Source organism: Heterocephalus glaber, unplaced genomic scaffold, assembly GCF_053883595.1.
Source record: "Heterocephalus glaber isolate CG9 unplaced genomic scaffold, H.glaber_assembly_v1.0 deba00001150, whole genome shotgun sequence".
Lineage (NCBI taxonomy): Eukaryota > Metazoa > Chordata > Mammalia > Rodentia > Bathyergidae > Heterocephalus > Heterocephalus glaber.
Genome location: NW_028258204.1, coordinates 1,841,076 through 1,866,439, shown reverse-complemented (window position 1 = coordinate 1,866,439; position 25,364 = coordinate 1,841,076). Strand labels below are relative to the sequence as shown.

The window sequence follows — 25,364 nt, the reverse complement described above, 5'->3', positions numbered from 1 at the left end:
CATGAAATTAACTTTTGCCTCTCTGCATAGTTACATAAGCTTGCTCTTCTGATCATGAAAAATGTTACCCATTTCAGCACGTATTAAGGTGGACTTCCACTTGAAGGGTTTCTGGATTTAAAAGTCAGAGTATGTGACTAGAGGCAGAGAATCCTCATCATTTATAGCCACAGAATCTTACTGTGAGTTTTAAATGTCTTTGGAAAGCCAGATCTTACACCCCCAGAGCAGGCTTTTGTGTGAGAAATCTTTTAGTGAACTACTTATTCAGGTCATATGATTCTAAAAGCCCTGCTTTTCTTTCCTCAGGATAAATTGAATTATGTGTTACCAATAACAATGCCACATCATTTCAAAGAAAACTAAATTAAATTGTGCACATCCAGGTTGCTGGAAACTGGGCAACATAGAATAAGCACTGTTTTGTTTACCAACCCAAGGATCCGCCATAACAAAATGCCATAGGCTGGTCGTCTTACACAACAGAAATTTGCTTTTTCATAGATCGGGAGAATAGACATCCCAGATCAAGGTGTGCTGGCTGATTCACGTCCAATGAAGATGTTCTTCCCATCTTGACTACTACCTTCTCTTGCTGTGTCTTCGCCTAGCAGAAAGTGCTGTGGTGTCTCCACGAGGACCCCAATCCTGTAGTATTAGGGCTCTACTTTACGGCCCCTTTTAGCCTTTACCATCCCCTCAGGCCCTGTATCCAAATACAGCCACATTGGGGAGTCCAGCTTCGGTGTATGAGATTTAATTAAAAATTATGGTGAATGTTTAAATCTTTTAAATGTATTACAGTAAAAGATACATTGCCTTTAATCTCCCTCAGAATACCCTCTCCCTAACCTTAAACACATCCCATCACCCTTGCGACTTTCTGAAGCAGTTCTAGATGTCCTCTTGTGTGAAAATCTTTGGTTATGTGTCATGGCTGCCTGAAGATCCTGAGCTAATTCAAAATGTTCATTTTTTATGGTCAGTTTTACTTTGGGGAAGAGCCAGAGGTCCCACAGTGCCAGATACGGTGAATTAAGGTGAATGAGGACACGCTGTAATTTTCGAAACTGCCTTTTCATTGGATGGCACTTAGCAGCATTCATCAAATTTCTTACCATACCTCATAAAGACACTTAAGAAAGAAGACTTCCAGAACTGCTTCAGAAAGTGGCAAGGATGATGGGATAAGTGTGTTCAAAGCAAGGAGAAGTATTTTGAAGGGGACTAATGGCAGTGTGTCTTTTACTATAATAACATTTTTTAATTTAAACATTCATCATATATTTTGATCACACCTCGTGTGAATGTTGGAGGGGCACAGGTGCTCAGTCACCACCATCTTGTCACATATGCCTGTGCCTCTTCCCAATCACAGTCCCTCGCTTCATTAGCAAACACTCAAATGTGGATTTTCTTCAGATACTATTTTTGTTCACTTATGTAACTACCTAGTGGTGTTACACATTCTAAGTAGTTTTTGCCATGGGGAAATGGGCGTGGATTAACCAGCTGGCCGTGAGTGACCTTGAAGGCCTACATGGGGAAGATGGGTTGGAGAAGTGGGTAGATGAAGAGTGCTCTCTGACTTGAGCAGCTTCAGAGGAGCTTGGGTTCAGGTCCCAGGCTCCCCGACACTGTGCCCAAAGCAGTTTTCCAGTTCTCTGTCATGGAAAGACCTTTTATTATATGGCAGCAATGTAGATTTTAAAGATTTAAGAATCTTTAAGGCATTTTAAATCATCCTCCACCCTGTTTTATTTGTGATCTCTTTCAGATTGTTTGAAGGACGTTCATCAAGGAAACCAGAAAAGCTTAAAACACTCTTCTGCTACTTTCGAAGAGTCACAGAGAAAAGTAAATTTTTTAAATTTTTGTTTTTATTTTCCTTGCTGACAAGAACAGTTCAGGTATCATGGGATGAACATTCTGTGTTTAAAGTACAACTTTTGTCCAAACTATATTTAAACAATAACAATGTAATGTTGTAACCTAAATTTTATGTATATGTTATATATGTACACAGACATGTACTATGAATGTGTGCAGGTTTTTTGAACTCTAAAATCAAACCCTTCTACTTTGAAATATGCAATATATGTCAGAGGCTTTTCATAAGTAAAGCCAGTAAATTAATGCTTTCAAAAGAAAGTGTACAGACCAGAATATACATTTTGAATGCTCTTCAAAGAAGGAGTAACTAGGTGAAATTCATTTATAGTACAGGCTATTTAATTCATTGGTCTGCCCATTCCTCCTTTTTGTTTCTCCTAACCCCTTTTGTAGAGTTCATATAAAAAAATGATTATACCATTTGCATATGTCTTCCTCTGTTGTGCCTTAACCATCTCGCTTTCCCAGTGCCAGCAGCAGTAGTGAGTGTCCAATACATGCTGGTAATGAGCAGCTAAGAACGGATTAGTATTACCACTCTTACCTCGAGCTCACTGACCATGGCCCTCTTATCTCAAGCTCAGTGACCATGGCCAAGTTTCTTAACACCTCTGTGCTTCAGTTTTCTCATCTATGCAATGAAATAATGATAATTATTTTATAGGATAGTTGCAGATATTAAACAAGAAAATACATGTTTAATATGTTCATTGTTATCAACATGTAATATGTTGGACAGATTTCCCAATGCTAAGACACAGTACCTGACACCTACAGCTTAAAGTTGGAAAGGCTTAATTTGGCTTATGGTTTCAGGGGATTCGATCCGTGGCCAACTGACTTCAGGGCAAAAACATCATGGCAGAAGGGCATGGCAGAGCAAAGATGCTTATTTCATGGATACAAAAAAACAGAAGCAGAATAGTGCCAGAGAGAGATAAGGGACCAAATATACCATAGTTCCCAAGGTCACGGCTCAGTCACCCACCCAGACAGACCCAAAAGTGTACTTTACTAATCTTGTAGGCATATCTTAATCCAATCAAATTGATGTATCAGGATTATTGGTCATAGGTAAACTTTCTACAAGTTATAATCACAAAAACCAGAACACCTCAAAAGTTTCCATTTGTAGACCAGCTTGGTCAACTCTGGTCATTATAAAATGAGTTCTTTTCCATTCTGGTCATCAAACTTGTTGGATGATCTTAAACCAAGTCTTGGAATCACTCTAAGGTCATTTTTCTCATTTATTTCTTATTTATTTTTCATTATTTAATCTCACAGTATGCATCACATTTTTCCCCATTGAATGTAATGTTTTTGGACATTGTTCAAGAATTACAAAGATATGAGTTATCAGAATGTTCACATTTAAGAGAAGAACACATTCTCCCATAGAGAAATATTTATCTTGTAGCTTACAGAATTTTAGGTTTGTGCCTTGTACTGAATGAAACATTAAGAAAAATGCAAGAATTATTCAGGTTTTGAAACAAAATCAAATTAGAATTTATACTGATTTGTTAGAGAGATGGCTACTTTCTTTTCTAATCTAAATTTAAACAGGATTGTTAGAAACCTGAGTTTACTTTTCTGTCCTGAGAATCAAATCATGTTTCTTCTCTGAAAGCTAATTAGCCTTCCTGAGTTGTAGGATTTCAAGTAATTTGAGGGAAAAGCTAACTGTTTTTTCTCAAGTAGAAATGTATGCCAACATAAGTCTTGGGAGTTAGAAGAAGTAAATTGTAGTCAGACATTTTATTTTCTGGATTTTTTTATGGAATGCAGTGAAATGTTGCTATAGGTTTTCGGGATTTAAAAGAAAAAAATACTTGGAGTGAGGGAGTCTGATAGACCTGTCACACAAAGCTGATACACCAAAGGTCTGCATCCATAGTCAAGATAAATGAGAAGTTAATCTGGCTATACAGAAAGGGATAATAAAGAAACTTGTGAATCCCAGTTTGGCACTGGCTAGACGAAGAAAAAAGTCTCCTCTGAGAATCTGAACCACAAACCCAAACATCAGGTCTGGAGTCCTCCCAAAAGCATGTCCACAAAGGCCTGCCAGAGTTGACTTTCAGAATCTCCCTTGGCAGTGCCACTAGGTGGCGGCAGCAGCAGATGTCCATCTTGGAGAAACTTACACTTTTTTTTTTTTTTGTACCAGGGATCGAACTTGGGTCCTTGAGCTTGCGCAGCAGGCAGCAAAACCAATGAGCTAAATCCCTGCCCTGAAACTTACATTTTTATCCATTACAAAAGCTGTATTCTGTTCAGAAACTTAACATATGAAAAAAAAAAACACACACACTTTTAGAATTGGTAGAAGAAAATTCCACCAGGACCAATTTTTCTGTGTTATTAAACATCTAGTTATATATTCATGATGATCTCAAGACTGAAAGATTTTAAAGAGCCTTCTGAATTATTTGTAGTATAGTTTTAAAGTATCTTATAGTTCACATGTTTAAAAATCAATGATCCATGTCAAGTATATATAGTGATTTTTATTAAGGAGTATTTGATTAACCAAAATATCCTGTTCTAAAGTGAAAGTTGCCATTTAATGAGAAAAGCTAATACACTTTCTCAAAACATCTACTAATCATATCTAAGGAACCAATCCTTGTGCCGTTTCTCTCTATACCAGCAAGTGTTTGTTTATGAATTTCCCTTGCTCTCTTAGTATATATGAAGGACATTTAGTGTTCATTCTTTCTCTGCCAAGTGCCTGAATGATGAGATAGACATTAGTTTCCTGGTAAAGAATTGTTTCACAGGTGTTTGGATTGTTTAGCCTCCTGTGATTTTTCAATGTGCTGTCCATTTGTCTTAAACTTATGTCTCTAAAGAATATTTTAAGACATAGATTCACAAAAGTTTATTTTCTACTACGACTACTCCATATGATTATTGAGTTGTACCTGACACTGAAAGCAGAGAAATGCAGGGTTGCCCATAGGAAAGAAATTATTGCCCGGCTTTCACAGGCCTTGACCATCGTGACTAATGGTTCCTCACATTTGCCTCTCTCTCTCTCTCTCTCGCTCGCTCGCTCGCTCGCTCGCTCGCTCTGTAACAGAAGAAAACAATGGCTTAGCCTTTTTAGTTGATTTTTTTTTTTTATTTGCAGCAGACTAATTATTCCTGGACAGCTGATTTTTTTTTTTCCTTTTGCCACTGGCTTAGAAAATAAATCTAACCAAAACAGGATACTCTCCTCTAAAACTATTGACTACATTAATAATATTTTATTTTGATTCTTTCAAATGTGCCTCTCCTTTAAAAAATGTTGTTTTTCTTCCTTAACTTTTAGAACACAATAATTTCTCCTCCATCTAAAGCACTTACTTATAAATAGAGCAGTTGCCTGTTATCTAAGCCTAGGATTTAGCTGTAGTAAGTCCAAAGGACATACAAAAGATTTTGCTTTTAAACATTAGACATTTTACTTTACCAAAAAGCACATAAATGTGTATCTAATTGCCAGTCTTTCAGTTTGGGGTTAAGGCTTTTCTTAGAAAAGGAGTCTGTAAGTTAGAATTCATTTCGCCTTTTTGCATAAGCTTTTCCAACTCTGAATCTTTTCTGATTTTTTTTTTTTCTTTTTGGAAGGGGATCCATTTTTTAATATCAGTAAAAAGTACCAGCTCTCAAATCCAATGTTGTGCTGTTATTTGTATAGTTTTCTTTAGTAAGGGCTTAAGTTCCTAATGTAAAGATGATATTATTTTAAATCAATATTCTTTGTTTCCTTCAAATTTTATTTTAGTACATGTTTTTATTAGTACATATTTGCAGTGCATAATGATTGCATTGCTTATGGGGAATTGGTGCATGTACATAATACATCTTCATTCTTTTTCATCCCCTTCCTCTCTCCTCCTTCCTACCTCCATCCATCCCTTGGTCCCCTTCCCTTTTGCAAAAGATCTACCTTCCTAGTTCCTGTTACTTGTCTTTTATTTTGATACTTATTTATATTTTGGGTTTCTCACATAAGAGAAACTGCTATATTTAAGCTTGTGTGTCTCTTTTATTTCATTTCACATTATGATCTCAGTGTGCATCCATTCTACAGATGACTCAAGTTTATCCCTCTTTATGACAGAGTAGTACTCCATTGTGTATAAATACTACATTTTCACTATCCAGAATCAATATGTTGTACAGAGTTAGCTCTCTATATCTGAGGGCTCCTCATCTGTGGATTCAACATACCACAAATTGAAAATAATCTTAAAAAAGTAAAAATAATCATCTGTACTAAAAATGTTCAGACTTTTTTTTCCTTGTCATTATTCCCTAAAACAATGCAATGTAATACCTATTTTCCTAGCATTTATACTATAATACATATTATAAGTAATATATAGATGATTTAAACTATACAGGATAATATACAGAGATTTTCTGCAATCTTAAGGGACTTTAATATCCATGGATCCTCATATCTTGGTATCTACAGGTAGTCCAGGTACCAACTAAATATGGAAGAACAGCTGTCATAGCTAGATTTAGTATTTCCTCATTGGTTTTATAGCCATTGTTCTTTTACTCTGTGTGTGTGTCTGTATGTGCGTGTATAATTTAGAGTTGAAACTTATTTTGTGTGTGTGGTTTTTTTTCTTGTTCTTGTAGAACCAGCTGGGTTGGTGACATTTACAAGACAGAGTCTTGAAGATTTTCCAGAATGGGAAAGGTAATAATCCTAAAAATAATCTAAGAACCCTAAAATTAAAAGGACTCTTACCATGAGAGAGTCTATTTTCCAGCCTCAGAACCATGATTTCCCAAACTTCTAATTGTCCTAGAGCCCCAGAGTTTCTCTTATAAGTGATCCATTCATAGCCCTCATTATTAAGAAAGTTACATCTTTTAAATCATAATCTGCAGCCATTTGATTTTTACCATTTTACCTTAGTTTTGTCTTCTGAAATGAAGTTTTGTTTAGAATTAAGAATTTTTATGTGTGAAGACTCTAATATTAAGTGATACACTGATACTTAAATGTGCTTTCTTACCCTCTGTTTTGGTTAGTGTTTGTATTTTTATGACTTTGATTTCTGGAGGACAGGATTAGAGAAGATTTTTTTATAAACCGTAATTGTCTAGCATTTGCCTGAGTGGTAAGAATTTTGAAGTTTCGTTCTCCCTGTGTACCACTGATAGATTTTGTGGAGGTTGCTAATTGACCAGGGTTTTTTTACTTTATTATTTATCTGAAAATACTGAGAATAACAGCCAACCTGAGTTAACTCAGATTTGTAAAATCCTTCATACCCTGAAATAGTTAACCAATTCCCTAATCTAGAGCAAATCCCCAAGACATGTACACAAGTGTGGATCAGCCTGTGAGGACATGCTCAAGCATGCTACATGCATACTTTTAGGTATGCATTGCATGTTAAACATTGCCTCTCATTTTTACTTTCTTATAACTTTATCATATTTCTCATTGTTTTGCTTGGAATTAGCAATGAAGGGGACTCACTCTTAAGAAAAGTTAACATGAGAAGGCATACCTGCTTAGTTGACTTTCTTGTGATGTTTTCATCCATCAAAGATGTTTATTTGTAAGCTAAAAAAAGACTTCAGAAGGCTGGGTGAATGATTGAGGTGATTATTAATCAAAATGGATATGATTGAACAACCTGAAAAGAAGAAAATAAAATTGAACCAGAAAAGAAAGAGAAAATATACAGGAGTTTGGAATCATGGCACATTAGAGGTGAAAAAGATTCCAGAAGTCATCTGGCCCAGCTGCCTGCTAAAAATACCAGTCTGCTGGGTAATCCCTTCAACAGGTGGAGACTGAGCGGCTTCAGGGATGGGACAGTCATGGCTTTACCTCAGTCTCCTCCGCTGTTGCTGTTTGTGTTAGTACCCAATACTTTATCACCAAACATGTCCATCTGCTAAGTAACCCCCTTCCTCATCCCTGGTTCTTCCTTCTGAAGTGACAGTTAAGTAAATGGAATTTCCTTTTAACATTCATCCCTCTTTGATGTATATTTTAAATGCCCTAAAAAAAAAAAAAAATGCCCTCCTTTCATGTTTTTTACAAGTGCTTTTTTGACCCATTTTTAACAATGAGCAAAAGTCCATACTATCCTGTCATTTCTGGATTCTCTACCTGCTTTTGACATACGGCCATTCATTGGTTTCTCATGGTGCCTAGAACTAAAAGTACCATTCTGCTGTCATCTGACTACACCCGAGTACAGATGATTGCTTTTCTTCACTCTTCTATTAGTCTGTTAGTCTCTAATAGCAATACAGATGTTTTGTTCATTTCATTTTGATGTCAGTTTTTAGAACATTCACAGAGCTTTTCATTTGTCACTAATCCAGAAGGACATCCACTTGTACATCGCCATGTGGAAGAGAAGAGACAGGTTGAAATGCAGAGACTGGCAAGACTGCTGTGTGAATGAGATGTAGTATCTTTGCCCTTAAGTGAAACCAAGATTGTCTCATTAATTTTGATAGTCAGAATTTAACTTGGTACCTTTCTTATTATTTCATTGATCTCTTTTTTTGATTTAGCTACTTCATAAGTAAGTTAGAGAATGTAATTAAAATCGGTCTCCCAGACTCCACAGAACCAAGAACGTGCAATGAACTAACCAAGAGAGAAAGAGATGAGGGCTGTTGGTGTTGCTGAAAGTAAGGGGCTTCATAGGGAGGGGCCAGTAAGTTGGGTTTTTCTGAAGCCCAGTTTCTAGCATGTTACCATTAGCTTTTGATGACCAACAAGTATCTTAGCCAGGCTCAGTTAAATTCAGAGACCCAGAATAGTCTATCTCTTTAATTCCTAGGGCAGTATTTTAGAGAATTTGCTGGGTTCAGAACCGGAGTCCCATCCAGAAGTTGAAGGATACTTAAACAAAATTTCAGCCGTGGTAACTGTAATAAAGTTTCCAGCTTTAGTTATGGAGGATAGTTGCCAACAGATGGACATCTGTTTGTGTTTTTAAGTCCTGATGTACAGTCCAGAGATTTCTGGATCTTCTTTATCTTATCCTCTAGGTCATCTCCTTCTGGATAAAATGGTTAGGAAAGCAAACCAAGAAATGGAAGTTTTAAAAAATCAAACCTCTGAATTTTCTATAAGAAATTGTGTACTGTTTTTCTAAAACTATAGCATATTGGTTAAGAGCTTACCCCAATGGGTTTTGATCTTTGCAACTTTATTTTCCAGCTAGAGTAAATTAATTTTCTTTTCCCTCTCTAAAAGGAAATAGTAATGGGGTTATTTTGAAAATTATAAGAATAAATACAAATAAAGCTATTAGAATAGAATTTGTGTTAAATTACCTTTTGAGTTTAAAGTTATCAGTTATTATGCAGAAGTTGTGCCAGAAATGTATTTAGATTAATTGAAATAAGGAAGGATGCAAAAATCGATAAGTAAATAGTGCTTCCCTAGTTAATTAGATTATTTTTTAAAAATCTGATCACCCCCTTCAGAAAAAAGTTATTACTAAAGTTAGGAGTTTGGATCTCATCTCTGTTACATTCAAATATAACTCATTTTTTATTCAGTAAGCCACCAGGGGAAACATCTAGTAAGGAAATAACAGCATCATCCAATGGTACTAGTACAGTGAAATTGGTTTGTTTGTTTTTTTGGTACCAGGGATTGAACTCGGGTCCTTGCACTAGCAGGGCAGGTGGCAGAACCACTGAGTTAAATCCCCAGCCCCTGGTTTTTAATATATGACAGGTCAATCAATACCTCATTGAAAGGAAAAAAAATAATTGGGCCCTCTGAATGAGTTGCATGTGTCAACCTTGTTAATACAAAAATGCCACAGATCAGCATTTCTGTGGCATGTATTTTCATTAAGACAACCTTCCCCAAATACAGTTATCAAACTAGTGAAAATAGAGCCCCTTTGAGAACCATGTATGATTTATTGCAGCTTTTCTATATTTTTCCTTAGATTGTCAACACTGGGATGATAAAATTTCATACATCGTAATTTTTTAAAATCTTGCAGTTTTAAGCATCTTATGGAAAAACTTTGATATGGGGGAAAGCAGGTTTTAAAGCAGTACATTGTCTCATTTAATTTAAATATGTATATAGATTTCAATAAGGAAATGTTAAAGACGATCAATATCAATTTTTTAATAGCTGTCTGTAGTTCCAGATTCATGTGTAGTGAAGTACTTATTTTAAAAATTTAGTAAAGAATTATCTCTACCTGTTGTAGGTGTGAAAAACCCCTGACACGGCTACATGTCACTTATGAAGGCACCATAGAAAGCAGTGGCCGAGGCATGTTGCAGGTAGGTGAATTTCAGTGCATGTGTGTGTGTGTGTGTGTGTGTGTGTGTGTGTGTAAGACTCTCTTGTCAAGCTTCTGACAACAAAGGAAATTGAAAAACTGTTTATTTGTCTCCTAACTGGATTTAATGCAAAGAAGAATGATAGCAGAATGGAGAAAAACACCAAACAGATCACTGTGACAGCCTTAGTGATGATGTTATTTGCCAGTGTATGCTTTCTGTTTCTTACATGAGCCTCTTCAAAAAGCCTTTGACAGAAAGTCCCAGAATCTGGACAGCATGAGTCCTTTGGCTCAGACATTGATGGTAGATTGACAGCGGAGGAGGTTCCCAGGGTATGGTCCTGACAAGCTGTCACCAGGCAGTTTTGTTCTTTTTCTTCAAAGGCTTTTCCTCTGCCCCACATGATGACCAGTTTGAGATGTTTTTCTGCCACCAACAGCCTTGTTTAGGTCTAGGAAGCAGACATCTAAAATTGATTGATAAGAAAGGCCTCTCTCCCATCCTAACAGCTTTAAGCTCATGGGCCAGGTTGCTAATAATATCTTTTTCTTACCAAAGAGCAAGTAATTCTGTCCATTCTCCTGTCTTTGGTATTAATTCATTGCTTGCATTACTTTAAAAAGAATCTAGAAAAAGAAGTTAACAAAATACAATATGTATTTAGCTCTAAAATATAAGACCTAACTTGATCATGTTGGATTTTCTTTGTGATTTATAGCGCTTTTTTGTTATTTTTTTGTTTTTGTTTTTGTTTTTTTGGTACCAGGGATCGAACTCGGGTCCTTGCTCTTGCGCAGCAGGAGGCGAAACCACTGAGCTAAATCTCCGGCCCTTATAGCACTTTTTTAAATTCACTAATCAGTGATAAAATTTTAGTGTTTTGTATTTTTACCCTATGTAAAAAAGCGTGTAAATGGTTTCTTTGAAAGAAGCTTGTATATCATCTCATTAATACTGGGAATAGCTGATTTTTCTTCTTAGATCCTTATTTGATGCTTATATTGGATCAGAAGATAAAGCAATAGGCTGGTTTGGGTAGACCAATTTATGTGTACGTGTGCCAAGTGACTAATGAAACAGAGTCTTCCTAGAATCCCCTTTTATTTAAACATAATTGTAATTAAATTCTTTATGGAAGCCAACTGTGTTTTAAATCACCTTCTCCCAGTGTTTGAGTTTGTAAAAAAAATTACTTATGATAGCTAAATTAATAATTTGTCCTACACTTAATTTGTGCAAAAACTATAAACCACCTAAAACATTTTTTATTTAATCATATACTTTTTCCTCTACTTAAAAAAGTAATTTTGAAATGCTCGTGAAATTGTTTCCAGTAAACATCCCTTTCCTCACATCCCCTTCTTTGTGAAGTTCTTTACTATTTTATCATCTGGATTTAAAAAAGGAAGTCTTAATGCATGTGAGCAAAACAAAGCTACTTCTAGTTAGCAACGTGGTAATGCTGACCTCTCATCACAGTGCAGTTCCACATGGAATTGTGTAATAAGGTTGAGATTCTCCCCACTTCCCAGGATATATTATAGATGAAATGAGAGACCATGGTAGAGTGAAAGAATACCATAAAGGCTTCTAGCACTATTAATTGCTCTCCCTCCCCAGGCCCTGTCTCCCCAGGAGATCAGTGAATATTGTGTTGCAATGCTCCAGAGCTCCTTGTGTAGCACATAAATTACATTATGCTGAATGGCAACAACAGCAGAACCTCTCTAAGCAGTGTTATCATTTTTCTCTTTTCATCAAGTTATAATTCAGAAGCTGAGTAATCTGAACAAGTAGCTTTACATTAAAGAGAGTTGGAATGTGCTTGTTTTTATGTACTGGAACAGCTTTCTCATATTTTATAGAGAATCTTTTATTAAGAACTTTTTTTAAGTAGTAGGAACTTTGGTTTTCTTAAAGACCCCTGCTCTTAGAGGCATATTGAGTTTAGTGTACTTTTTCCTGTGCACACCTCTCAAGTAATGAATGTTATTGGCCTTTTATCAAAGAATGAGCAAAAGCAGGCACACTGCATGTATTTCATGATTATTAAGTAGTACAGAAATTGGGTAGAGCTTACCTTTTTAGTTCAGTTATGTTTAGTGCCTTATTCCAATAAAACAAGCAGATCTCAAACCTCCTTGGTTTCTCATTTCTGTTCACAGTGGTGTTACACTCAGCACTCAGTCAGTCTCTCAGGGCTCCAGGGCTCCATTCCGTTTGTTCACTGGGTCTGCTTTCTTTACTTTGCCACTGCCTTATTTGAGGCCCTCATAGTGCTTGCCTAAACTATTCAGAAGTCACCAAACTAACCTCTTTTCTTTTAATGTTATACTTTTCTAGATTATTGTTTATAGCCCGAATCATCTTACTAAAGCATAGGTCCAGTTGTTACATGAATTTTTTTCCCAGAGCCTTCAAAATTGACTACAAATTCCCTGGACTCCAGACCACCTCATCAGCATCTGTAACCTCTCATAACATACCCTGCATTGCAGGTGGCTGCTCAGCATTCCCCCATACAGCTGCTGACACACTTGGTGTCCCCATGTCCTGTGCGGCTCTTCCCTCAGCCTGAACATAAGCTAACTCTAAATTGAATGCCATCTCCCTTTCTCCTCCCATGCTTAGATTCTGGGTGACGCTATTATGTGGGAAGTATCACATACATACTAATAGGTTCTTTAATAAGTCATCTTGCCATTCTGCTTACATGTCTGACTCCCAGGCACATTGCATATCCTGTGAGGCCTGAAACTAGCACTTCTTATTCATCTTTGTGTGCTATGGTTCCCAGCAGAGTACCTAGTAAATATTTGTTGAATGGAATAGATTAAGCTGTGAATCACCCAGTGCCTAAAGACCTCATATGAAGTAGGTAACTGATTCATGTCTACAGACTAGTTTCACCAAAATCATTTTTCTATATAAGCTCAATGACTTTTTTTAGCATTGATTTTAGTACTCAGAAATAAAAACCAAAGTACCTGATTTTTTAATAGCAATGCATTTTTTGTGCTCACTTCGGCAGCACGTATACTAATAACAATCCATTTTTAAGAATCTGTCAGTGGTGTATGGTGGCCTACTGGCGATAGGCTGGACTCAGCTACATTCGATACTCCCAGATCTGTGCAAAAGCAGTGAGGGATGTCCTGAAGACAGAATTCAAAGCAAATGCCGAGAAGACTTCTGGCAGCAGCATAAAAATTGTAAAAGTGAAAAAAGGATAATCAACCCTGATTAAAGCTTGAAATGCTACATTTTCCCATGAAGATGTGTGGGCACATGTTATGGCAGATTGAAATCAGTGTCACTTTGTGGGGGGAAAAATACCTAACTTGTTCATAAATTAATGATGCCAATAAACTGATATGTGGTTCACTGTTAAAAAAAAATCTGTCAGTGGTATGCTTCATTTTCTAGCTTTTTAGTGGTGAGAAAAGGGACAATTTTGCTTTCTATGCATGTCTACCTATATTTTCACATTAAAATAGAAGATTCAGATTCTTATTCTACTCTTATAAAATTGCCTTCAGATAATCATTTAGTATCAATTACTTGAGAGAATATGAACAAGTTTTAAAAGATAGTTTGAAAACGAATCTCTTACACTACTTAATTCCATTTTTCTTGTGTGTGTGACTATGAATGTACACAAACAGTGTGAATTTGTGTAATCTAAATCTTTACAGTAATCTAAGACAAAGATGGACACCATTTCTTACATAAACAAATAATATTGTCAGGCTGAGTGTGCATTCTTGTGAAGATTGTATGACAGTTCTTTTTCCATAGGAACCAGGGACTTGTCATAATGCTCTACATAAAGTTTATGTGGGACTCGGGCTGTAGCTCAGTGCTAGAGCACTTGCCTACCATGTGTGAGGCAATTTAGTTGAATCTTTGTTCTTTATACTGGGTTTTATTTTTCTTCCTTTTTTACTGGGTATATCATTTTGAAGTGTTTAGTAATATTCATGCAGTTTAGAGTTGAATTTAGGAAAAAGATTCCATTCCTTTATTCTCCCACAGAAAAAAAATAGGTTACCCTATGCAGTCAACTACTAAACTTCAGTTCTTTGAACAAGTGTTTGTTTACCATCTTATATAAGAAAGATATGATTGTTTTAAAGCCATTTTAAATCTGTAAAGGGAGGCTGAGGAGTGTGGGGAAATGACCTTGAAACCTTTCCAGGTAAAGACCTTCCTTGATTTATGGTTTGGGGGCACAAATAAGGGTTATAAACTAGAGTATAGTACATAAGATTTTGCCTAACACCTCCATTTTCCACATTCCTTATGCAGTTTTGGGATGCACAGAAGTGTGCAGAGGTGCTGTCAAGAGATGGAAAGAGAACAAGCAGCTGTCATTATACTCCCTGGGAGATTACTAAGTGGGGGCTGACTTCCATGTGAAAAGCTGAGAGCATAGAGGATGTGTGGTTCTTTATCACACATATATGCGTTGTAGGCCATCATTTAACGTGCCGCATTTCCCCAAATAGGTGGATTTCGCAAACCGTTTTGTTGGAGGTGGTGTAACCAGTGCAGGACTTGTACAAGAAGAAATCCGCTTTCTAATCAACCCTGAGTTGATTGTTGCACGACTGTTCACTGAGGTGCTGGATCACAATGAATGTCTCATTATCACAGGTTAGTTTGGGAGTCTGGACAGTGGGGTAGTTTTCCTCATCTGTGATTATCTGTCATGACGAGTAGAGGCTGCTCACATGAGCTTTTCTCTTCCATGGGCACAAGCCCCAGTATTTTTATTCATTATACTTGCTTTTTGAAATTGTTACAGTCTTGTTTTCCTAACATGTCCTGAGTACAGATTTAATCCCCCATTTTTTCTTGTACCATCGTTTTCTGAGGATCAAGGATAGGAACTGTTCAGTTTACTCTTCAGTTTGAAGTTTTATGGATACAATAATGCTCTTAAAAGAAGATAGTGATAGGGCTGAGGATTTAGATCAGTGGAGCCACACTTGCCTTGTAAGCGCAAGGTCCTGAGTTTGATCCCCGATACTGGATGGGAAAAAAAAAAAAGATAGTGATACAGTTTTGAGTGTGTATCCTATTGTTATTTTCCCATTATATTTTTAAGCGATTTGTTTCTTTTAAAAATTTTTAGGGGCCGGGGATTTAGCTCAGTGGTGCCACCGCCTGCCTTGCAAGCACAAGGACCTGAGTTCAATCCCCAGTACCAAAAAAAAATTTTTTAATGTTAAAAAGTGATTATATACACATGTATATATAACATATATATGTTCATATATATATATATGACACAGTAACAGTGTTTTGGAGAGAATCAATGTAACAATGAGCTTTATAAAAGAGAAGTAAATCAGTAACCTTATGTTTATCCTAATTTCTGATCCTAAAAGCAAAAGTGTGATTATCTTATTGCCAGCCCTTGATTTCTTTAAATTAATGTGGGAGGAAGGGTAAAATTTAGTCAACTTTGTACTTTGGGTTTCTTATAGAGATTTAATTTTTTTTATTGTTAAGTTTCTTCAGACTGAGGTAGCACTATGTCACAGTATTTTCTTGTCAATGAATTGCAGAAGGTTGATGCTGACCTAACAACTGACCACAGCCCACCATATCTAAGTTAAACCTTTTATTCCTCAAGAAACACATTTCTTTTTTCATCTTCAGCTCTATTGTTTCTTTGAGATTAGCATAGGAAAGTAAACACTCACTTGAATTGGAGAATTTGGTTTATTGCTTTTCCAAAGATTGCAGTGGGAGTAAAACCATCCCCTATGAGTTATGTCAAATGAGTTTTGTATACAAACCTTAAGTTGCCCCTGGAGAGGTACAAGTCAAAACTAAGACTGCAGTCTTGACTTGAAGCCACACTCTGCCTCAGATGCATTTGTCAGCAACCTTCAGGAGAGTCTCTAAATTTTGTCCTTAATGTTTTGTTTCTAGGATTTTTCCAGTTCTTCGTCTCTTAAGTCCAGTGTCAGTGACTGTTCACGGTTTTTTTCTTGGGTGTGGCCCATACTCTTCTTTTCATATCTCACATTTTTTTTGTTGAGTACTGAACATTTTAAATAATACAGCAACTCTGGAAATCAGATTTTCCCCTCATCAGAGTTCATTGTTAATGGCTTTTCTAAACAGATTCTGTAAAGTCTGTATTCTTTCTTGTGTGTGGTCAGTAAAGTCTCTGCTCAGTTAGGTTAGTTCTCAACTAATGATTGTGTGGATTTCCTTAAATGCCAGGAACCAGTGAGTCTCTCAGTCTTTGCTAAAGTGCTCTACCTCCATGTTGGAGCTCACTTTAAACACTTCCTCATGAGGTTGATGGCTGTCTTGCCTTTGCTTCCTGCTTGCACAGAGACTCAGAGTCAGGCAGTGGGAGAGGTGAGGGCCTTCTCAGGTCTTTCCTAATCACTCACACAGCCATGTGCATGAATGATTTAAAGTATTTCATCTAGAACTCAGGCATCATGATCCACATTGTGCTGAATTAGAAGAAACACAGGCCTCTTTAGTTCTCAGTATTGTCTCATCCCACATAGCGCCCTTCTGTCTACATTGTTAATTATCCTGTGAACACATGGGGAACATACAGTTGAGGAGGTGCTGAGGGAGGTGTGAGTGCAAGAAATCACAAAACAGAAAATGAAAACGGGCATAAAGCCATTTTTGGGCAACTAAATCCTCTGAAGATTTGTCTTAACTCGCTTTTAGAGAGCTTTGAAGGTTAGGAGTCTGTCCTCATCATTTTGGTGTCTTTTTAGTACTTCAGCTAGACTTGAACTAAAGACTCAGAAGAAAATATCTTACCAGTTTTTAAAGTGAATTTACATCCTTGAAATTAAAAACTTAGTGGGATGTTGGGCACTTAAACTCAAAGCTGATTTGTTTCATTTGCTTCATTTTTCTTAGTCATCTGCCGTTAACATTACTATAAATAGAAGCTGTCATTTTCTCTGGGAATGTTAAAAGGAAAGCATTGACTGTTTCTCCTTTTTTTAAAGATAGTTTGTCCCCTCCCTGAAAAAGGATCACTTTGGAGTTAATCTTTGAATTCTAACTTACCTGCAGCCATTGTAATAGACTGACTAGAAAAATGCAGATCCATGACTCACTTTCACATCTATAATTACCTCAAGCTAAGGACATTTGGGGTGACTTTTGACTCGGCATTTTTCCCACATCCACTTAACTCTATTATAGTGCCTCCTAATTAATATCTGTGATGTGATGTTCCCTTAATGGAAATGGCCATTTCATCATCTATTTGATGTCTGGATTTCTGCCATCTCCCTTCTTAGGAGACTCTTAACCATGTGCAGCAATCTATCTGCCTGATCAATTCCATTCCTTCAGTGATGCACCCAGGCTCAGTGAGCTAATGGCTGTGACTGTGCTGCCTGAATCTGTAGAAGAGTTTCAGAAATTGGAAATAAATTAAATTTATCATCATTGTGGGACATCTGGCTGCAGTCAGACTTTTAAATGAATATGAAACATGTCAGGCAAGCCGCAAATACTTTTATCCAGACAGTGTTATCCCTCTGTTCGCTGTAATCCTCCCTGAAATAGTCTTTGAGCAAGTATGGATAGAGAAAAAGAATTGAAACTCTAGCCCTCCCTTTTCTTTTTTCATTCTGTCAGGAGTTCCTCCACAACAACCCATAAATAGATTCAATACCTGAGGCTGTTCAGGGGCTCTAAGGGTCCTGTTTGGTGAGCACAGTGGAGTAAAGGACATGTTCAGTTATACCTTGGTCCTCCACTGCTTTCACACTGGTCAAATTTGGTCCTGGGCATTTGACACAAAAATTTTGTCCCTGTATTTGTTGTTTGTGACTGGACACACAGGCTAGAACTTGTGGATATCAGTTGCCTTGGGACCTACCACCTTTTGCAGCCAAAACAATTTGGTACTCATTTTTAATACTCCTCTTGCCTCCTGGAACCAGTTAATAACCACTACTGAGGTACTGTTATGTATTTAACATAAAACTTCCCCTATAGCAAATCAGATCATCCCAGATATCTTAGATCCTTACCTCCTTCTGAGTGTAAGCAGAACTGGCAGGAAAAGTGAGTCTTGTCTACTGCTGGGCAGAAAGCAGGGGGAGAAAATAAGCCAGAAAGTTCTTGGCTTTCTTGGTTCCCATCAGGCCAGTAGACTGACAAGGTCATTTTTAACCTCCATGTAAATGAGCCACATAGCTTTGTTTTCTTTGCTCCCTTACAAATTAAGCCTAATTACACCAATTCTGATTTCTGTATGGTTTTAAAGGATTTTGAACTTGTCTTAGTTATCCAATTAGTTCTGTGATGTAAAAAGATAATTAATGACTTTAATGATGAAATGAACTGCAGTGAGGCTTGGTAAAGAGTCGCTCAACGAGACTGGTGGCACCATGGAGAGCTGTCCCCACGGGGCCACGGCAAGAGGACCAGAGTGTGCGCTTCCCTAGGAGCTGTGCCCACTGCCCTGGAGGGGATGGAGGGCGGCCCCAGAGCGCCCCACAACCCCACGCTGGCTAGCCTCCTCTAGCTGCTCGAATTGTACATTTTATCCACCACCTCCTAGGCTTTGTCTCTTGATTCAGTGGTGTCATAATTGGAAAGAAATGGATGAAAAGGAGCGATGTGACCTATTCCAATCGGTCCTCCTGTGTTAAGGCCTGGTTGGCATTTGCAGAGAGGAAGACACAGCAAGGAAATTGTATCTTTCTAGAAGAGGGTGAGGGGAAAGCTACCAGGTCTTACGTTTTGTATGATTTTGTAAACCCCAGCACTTTGACAGTGGTGGCAATATAAACTAATTCAAAAGTTATTTTTCTATTGAGAAGTGAGAAGCGGGGAATTTTTCTTTTTCTTTTTTGATCCCAACCTTTTCTCCCAGTGACAAAGCGTAAATCATGGACACCAGAAAATAAGGTGGACCTCAGGAATCCTGAGAAGCTTCCATCTTCCTCAGGAGGGAAGAGTGGGGTGTTTTCAGCCCTCTGGAACCTAAAAAAAAACATGAGCTGTGTGCCATGGAAAGGAGACAAGGCCAAATCTGAATCCTTGGAGCTGCCCCAGGCAGCATCCCTACAAATCTACCATGAGAAACAGCACAGGGAACTTTGTGCCGTACACGCCCTCAATAATGTCTTCCAGGACAGCAATGCCTTCACACGGGAAACGCTGCAAGAGATTTTCCAGAGGTTGTCTCCAAACACCATGGTGACGCCCCACAAGAAGAGCATGCTGGGAAATGGGAAGTAAGATGTGAATGTCATGGCAGCACTTCAGACCAAAGGCTATGAAGCTGTTTGGTGGGACAAGCACAGGGGATGTCGGTGTCATTGCTCTCACTAAAGTCATGGGGTTCATCATGAATCTACCCTCCAGCCTGTGCTGGGGACCACCCAAGCTGGCCCTCAAAAGGCACCACTGGATCTGCGTCCGAGAGGTGGGAGGCACCTACTACAACCTTGACTCCAAACTCAAGAGGCCTGAGTGGATCGGAGGCGAGAGTGAGCCCAGAAAATTTCTAAAACATCATTTGCAAGGAAAGAACTGTGAGATCCTACTGGTGGTACTAGAAGAGGTGGAAGCCCATCAGAGCTGGAGGGCCAATGTGTAACATCGGTTCTCCCCAAGCTGCCCCCTGCTCCACCCTCCAGGTCTCTGTGATGTCCTGTGGCCTGTGCAGTGGGTCTGCCCTGGCCACTTCCCCAGACATCTCATCGGGTTTCCCCTTCCGATCTGCCAGTGCCCTAGGCCAGATGTGTGGACTGTCACAAGAACTACCCACTGTCTGTGACTGGGAAAGGAAGGGAAGGGCCCACGCACTGAAGGGCAGCCATTGGGAAGGCAGGGTGGGTCCCAGCCATTTGCCCCTTTCTCTGAGGACCTGACAGAGGTTCCACAGGAATCATCGCTGCTGCTCCAGGCTGGCCCCACTTTTCTCTGCCATGGCACCAGTGGGTCTGAAGACACAGTTTTGTCTTTTTTGAAGACAAAACCCAGCAACTGCCTCCAAGGACCCAGAGCATAAGTGTCTCTCAGGAAATCGTCTCCCGGAACCCAGCAGCAGTACTACATGCTGGGCCATCTGCAGCCCTTAACGCCACCCCACCCCACCCCACTTTTACAGGTCGTTTATGGCCAACCTTGAGCTTTATAATGAAAAGTTCTCTAATATTCCAAGCCAGGTGGCTAAATCCCAAAATCTGGCAAGACAAGGTTGAATACATCATAGCTAAGAGGATGTGGCTAAAGCCAAACTGGGACAGGCATGGGGTGGCTTTTCTTCACTCCAGTTTTGTCCCTCCCATTTCACTACATTGATTTAGGAGGCTCTGGAGCAAAAGTCAAGGAAAATGGGCAGTTTTCATACTTTGTCCAGTCTGGCAAAATCAGAAAATGATGTTTACCCGTGATAGCAAATTCCGCTAGCTTGGGACAGAAGTGGGTGAGGGAAGTAATGTGAAAATACCTTTCTCAGAGTTAAAGAGCAAATAGAATTGGCAGAGGTCCTGGGCTCCGAGGCTGAGTCACTGTGCTGACAAGCAGCAGAGCCTACAAGTCGGTGGTTCTGTGCATTGTTATAGAACCTGGGTTTGTCGTCTCCATGTAGTTTCCTTTACAAATCACCAGATTAACCCACCTCTACCTCTTGAGATAGTTGTAGGCCACATTTCTCCTGTAACTTTGGAAAACAAGAGGAGAGGAAGTAAGTTATACCATGCGTCACCAAAGTGGCTGTGGTTGCCTCGGGACAGGTGGGCAGGTAGGGGTGACATGGCCAGCCCTTCCAGATCCATGGTCTCGGCAGGTTGGAGGGCTGCCCCACTGGCCAGACTTCTCTCCAGAAGCAGAGCCAGCCTGGGGCTTGCATGTTGATCCTCAGCAAGCTTCACAGGAGAAGCCAAGGTTTGCTCGCCACTGTGACTGGAGTGCATGTTTACACCAGGACTTTTTCTGCACATGTATCTTCAATCCACCAAGGCTGTTTTTTATGCTGAGTAACAAGAGGCCCCAAGTGGCAACTGCATTGTGCCCTCTCAGCAACTGGCCATGGTCTCTTCTGCACCATTTTATACACCAGACCTGCTTGGCACCATAGGGAGCTCTTTCCCCCACGTAATGACATTTCAACCACACCAGGCAGGAAGTTACAGCCAAGCTTGCTGATTGTCACAAGCAGGACTGTGGGTCCATTGGCACTGTCAGTGATAGTAAGCCATTTCCTGGGAGGAGGAAACTCCTCTCCACAAATCTGCTTGGGCCTGTGCAAATGGCACTTCAGAGTCCCATGCACATACATGGAGTCCACGAGCCAATGGAATATGCAAAAATGCTTCAACATTTCAGGGCTTATTTCTCTGTTCATATCCAGTTCTGGTGCTTAGGAACAGGGATGCTCATGCCCAAGGGCAGAAAGCCCACTTCTTTAAGGAAGGGAACAGCCCTGACCCTGATACCCAGTAAGGGGCAACCCTAGGCTTTGTTTTTCTTGCTTTTGTTTCTTTTTTTTGTTGTTCGCCTTGTGCTGGGTTTCTTTACAAAAGATGTATTTTGTTTAAACAAATGCTAAAAATGGAAAACTCCAAAAAAAAACAGAGTTGCTCAACGGGATTTAGCTCAGTGGCACCACACCTGCCTCGCAACTGCAAGGTGTCCTGAATTTGATCCTCAGTACCAAAAAAACAAAGTCACTGGTTCTCTGTCTCCTGATCTCACTGTGGTTCTCTTTACCATGCTATGCAGTCTTTGCAGGTGTGAACTTATGTGTAAACTACATGGTGCTGTGAGATTAAATGTTTCTGTACTCATTTTAGTGTCAATTGATACAGCGCGCTTTCTCTTTTGCTCAGTATTATGTGTATTAGGCTGGTAGTTATTCAAATGCTTTAATGTTTTTGCATCATAAGATCTGATGTAGTCACACATGCTAATAATTTATAATCTCTGCCTTTAAGAAACTGATAGTCCAGTGGGCGGATCTGATTACATGTTTCAAACAGCTGTATTAAGTTAGAATTGACATACAGTAAGCTGTGTTTATTTAAAGTGTACCACTGGGTAGGTTCTTCATCTGTAACTATATCCCTGAAACCATCTTTGCCCATGTTTTTATTGAATTCTTTGTTTTTCTTTTCTTTTTACATTGTGAAAGCACTTCATTTTTTTTATATAAATTCATTTTCAGATATATGTATCATGGTGTCATTTTCTTAAAAGTGACTTTTGAAGAACAGAATTTTTAAAGTTTTAAGTCCAATTTATTTGTTGTTTTGAGACGTATTTTTTTTGCACTTTATTAAATTCTTTTATTGGTACATTGTAGGTATATAACACAATTACATTTCTCATTGGGAATTGTACCTTTACATAATGCATCTTGGTTCTTATTTTATCCCCATTCCTAGCCCTCCCTTCGGCCCCTCCACCCATCCCTATTTACAAAGACTTTATTTCCATTTTTTCCATTTCTCATCATTTTCCCTTTCCCTTCTTTCCTTTCCCCTGCCCCTCCCACTACCCCTATCCCTTTGGACCTTTTCTTCCTATTTTGCATTATCAATTATGAATTCTAATCATTGGTACATTTTAGGTATACAATATAATGACATGCATCATTGGAAATTTGCACCTTTACAAAAACTCTCTTGGTTCTTATTTTTCACCCTTGCCCAGCCCTCCCTTCAACCCCTCCATTCCTCCATATTTACAAAGATTTTGTTCCTATTTTTCCATTTTCTCATATTAATCCCTTTCCCTTTGCCCCTTTTCTTCCTATTTCACATGACCTATTATACTTTTTAGTCCTTATTTACACTTTCAATTTCTCACACCAGAGAAACTATTCGGTATTTACACATCTGTGTCCTGTTTATTTCACTTAAGAGTATTCCCTCAATGTGCATCCACTTAGCTATAAATGTCTCTAATTTCTCATTTTTATGGCTGAGTAGTACTCCATTTTATTAAAAAACCACATTTTCTTTATCCAGTCTCCAGTTGATGGGCATTTGAGCTGTTTCCAAGTTTTAGCTATTACAAACTGTGCTGCTATGAACATGGGTGCACATATATCACTGTAGTATGATTGTTTTAATTCTTTGGGGAAGATCCCCAGCAGTGGAATAGTGGGGTCAAATGGGACTTCCAGTCCTAGTTCTTTGAGGTATCTCCATACTGATTTCCACAGTGGTTGCACCAGTCTACACTCCCACCAGCAGTGGAGCAGGGTTCCTCTTTCCCCACAGCCCCGCCAGCATTTGTTGGTCGATTTCATGATAGCAGCCATTCTTTCTGGAGTGAAGTGGAATCTCAGCATTGTTTTCATTTGCATCTCTCGAATGACGAGTGAGTGATGTTGAGCATTTTTTCATGTATTTATTTGCTATTTCTACTTCTTTGTGTGAGAAATGTCTGTTCATTTCAGATGCCCATTTTCGGATTGGGTCTTTAAATTTGGGAAGTCTGATCTTTTTAAGTTCTTTATAGATTCGAGATAGTAGACCTTTGTCTGAGGAAGAGCAGGTGAAGATTTTTTTCCCACATTGTGGATTGTCTCTTCACACTGCTGGTGGTTTCTCTTGCTGTGCAGAAGGTTTTTAATAAGAAGAGATCCCATTTGTTGATTGTTTGTGCTAGTTCACGGGCAACTGAGGTTTTGTTCATAAAATCTTTTCCTACACCGATGTCTTCAAGGGTTCTACCTAACCTCTGTTCCAACTGGTTCAGAGTTTCTATTTTAATATTTAGATCTTTAATCCATTTTGATTTTAGTTTAGTACATGGTGAGAGATATAGATCTAGTTTGAATCTTTGGCAAGTTGAAGCCCAATTTTTCCAGCACCATTTATTAAAGAGGCTATCTTTCCTCCAGTGAGGGTGTTTGACTCCTTTGTCAAAGATGAGATGGCTGAGTGTGTCTGGCATTGTTTCTGCATCTTCTAATCTGTTCCACTGGTCCTCAAGCCTGTTTCTTTGCCAGTCCCATGCTGTTTTTATCACAGTAGCTTTGTAGTAGAGTTGCAGGTTGGGGAGTGTGATACCCCCTGCCATGTCTCTGTTACCTAGAATTGCTTTTGCTATTCTGGGTCTCTTCTTGTTCCAAAAGAATTTTTGGATTGTTTTCTCGAGGTCTATGAAGTATGCTGCTGGGATCTCAATTGGAATTGCATTAAATCTATAGAGCAGTTTTGGAAGTATGGCCATTTTCACTATATTAATCCTTCCTACCCAGGAGCAGGGGATGTCTGTCCATTTTCTGATATCATCTTCAGTCTCTCTTTTCAGAGTGCCATAGTTTTCAGAGAAGAGGTCTTTGATTTCTTTCATTAAGTTGATTCCTAGGTATTTCAGTTTTTTGGATGCTATTGTGAAAGGAATTATTTGCCCTATTTCTCTCTCAGTGAGTCTGTCATTCGTGTAGAGGAAAGCTATTGATTTTTGTGTGTTGACCTTGTAACCAGCTACTTGACTGAATTTGGTTATTAAGTCTAGAAAACTTTTGGTGGAGTTCTTGGGGTCTTCTATATAGAGTATCATGTCATCTGCAAATAATGACAATTTGACTTCTTCATTTCCTATCTTTATTCCTTTTATTTATTTCTCTTGTCTAATTGTTGTGGCTAATGTTTCCAGAGCTATATTGAACAAGAGTGGTGATAGTGGATATCCTTGTCTTGTTCCTGATTTTAGTGCGAATGATTTCAGTTTTTGATCATTTAGTATGATATTGGCTGTTGGTTTTTCATAGATGGCTTTTATCAGTTAGAGGTAGAGACCATCTATTCCAATATTTTGTAAGGTTTTTATCATGAATACATGTTGGATTTTGTCAAACGCTTTTTCTACATCTACTAAGATGATAATATGGTTTTTGTCCTTGGCTCTATTGATATAGTGTATTACATTTATTGATTTGCATATGTTTAACCATCCCTGCATCCCTAGCATGAATCCAACTTGGTTGGGATGTATGATCTTCTTGATGATCTTCTGAGTTCTGTTTGGTGTATCTTATTAAGGATTTTTACATCTATGTTTATTAGTAAGATTGGCCTATAGTTCTCTTGTTCAGTTGGGTCTTTCTCTGCTTTGGGGATCAAGGTGATGCTTGCTTCCAGGAATGAATTTGGGAGTATTGCTTCCCTTTCAGTTTCACTGAAGAG

At 38.5% G+C, this 25,364-nt stretch overlaps 1 protein-coding gene and 2 pseudogenes across 6 annotated transcripts in view; all 3 read left to right on the top strand.

The window, feature by feature from the left end:
• Positions 1 to 25,364, top strand: part of Parg (poly(ADP-ribose) glycohydrolase) — a 126,416-nt gene that overhangs the window by 65,825 nt on the left and 35,227 nt on the right. For all 6 annotated transcript variants that reach the window (XM_087210617.1, XM_087210618.1, XM_087210621.1 and 3 more), the window contains 4 exons: positions 1,778 to 1,857; positions 6,541 to 6,601; positions 10,122 to 10,197; positions 14,709 to 14,856. In XM_087210617.1, the coding sequence (XP_087066743.1) occupies positions 1,778 to 1,857; positions 6,541 to 6,601; positions 10,122 to 10,197; positions 14,709 to 14,856 (365 nt within the window). The remainder of the gene's footprint in view (positions 1 to 1,777; positions 1,858 to 6,540; positions 6,602 to 10,121; positions 10,198 to 14,708; positions 14,857 to 25,364) is intronic.
• On the top strand, positions 13,278 to 13,598 carry LOC147828267 (ATP synthase F(1) complex subunit epsilon, mitochondrial pseudogene; annotated as a pseudogene).
• Positions 14,863 to 23,975, top strand: LOC147828266 (josephin-1 pseudogene; annotated as a pseudogene).